This window comes from Phaethon lepturus, unplaced genomic scaffold, assembly GCF_000687285.1.
Source record: "Phaethon lepturus isolate BGI_N335 unplaced genomic scaffold, ASM68728v1 scaffold41396, whole genome shotgun sequence".
NCBI classification, from domain to species: domain Eukaryota; kingdom Metazoa; phylum Chordata; class Aves; order Phaethontiformes; family Phaethontidae; genus Phaethon; species Phaethon lepturus.
The window spans coordinates 1,006-1,292 of record NW_010544788.1 but is presented as its reverse complement, the minus strand read 5'-3'; the positions used below and the strand labels follow the sequence as shown (position 1 = coordinate 1,292).

Below are 287 nucleotides of genomic sequence, written 5' to 3'. Positions count from 1 at the left end.
CACCCCGTGCACGTCACCACCAGCCTTGCTGCACCACGGGGACGCTGCCCCGGCTCTGGGGCACCCCCAGTAGCCGTCCCCGCCGTGCGTGGGTCACCCTTACCTTTCCTTTGGGTGCCATGGCTTCCCAAGCTGGAAATCACTGCAGCGAGGGCAAGGAGGAGCTGGGGGGGAACAGAAAAGCCGACATAAGGCAAAGCCCCCTCTCTTGCTAGTTAAGGGGGGGCTTCGCTCTCTCCCTCGGGTGCCGCCGTCAGCCATCGCTGTGGGCGGGGTACCCACAGGAC

At 65.9% G+C, this 287-nt stretch overlaps 1 protein-coding gene across 1 annotated transcript in view; it reads right to left on the bottom strand.

Moving 5' to 3' along the window:
- Positions 1 to 121, bottom strand: part of LOC104622116 (annexin A6) — a 5,779-nt gene extending 5,658 nt beyond the window's left edge. The window contains exon 1 of the mRNA XM_010288783.1: positions 104 to 121. Coding sequence (XP_010287085.1) covers positions 104 to 121 — 18 coding nt within the window. The remainder of the gene's footprint in view (positions 1 to 103) is intronic.
- Positions 122 to 287: the final 166 nt, after the last annotated feature.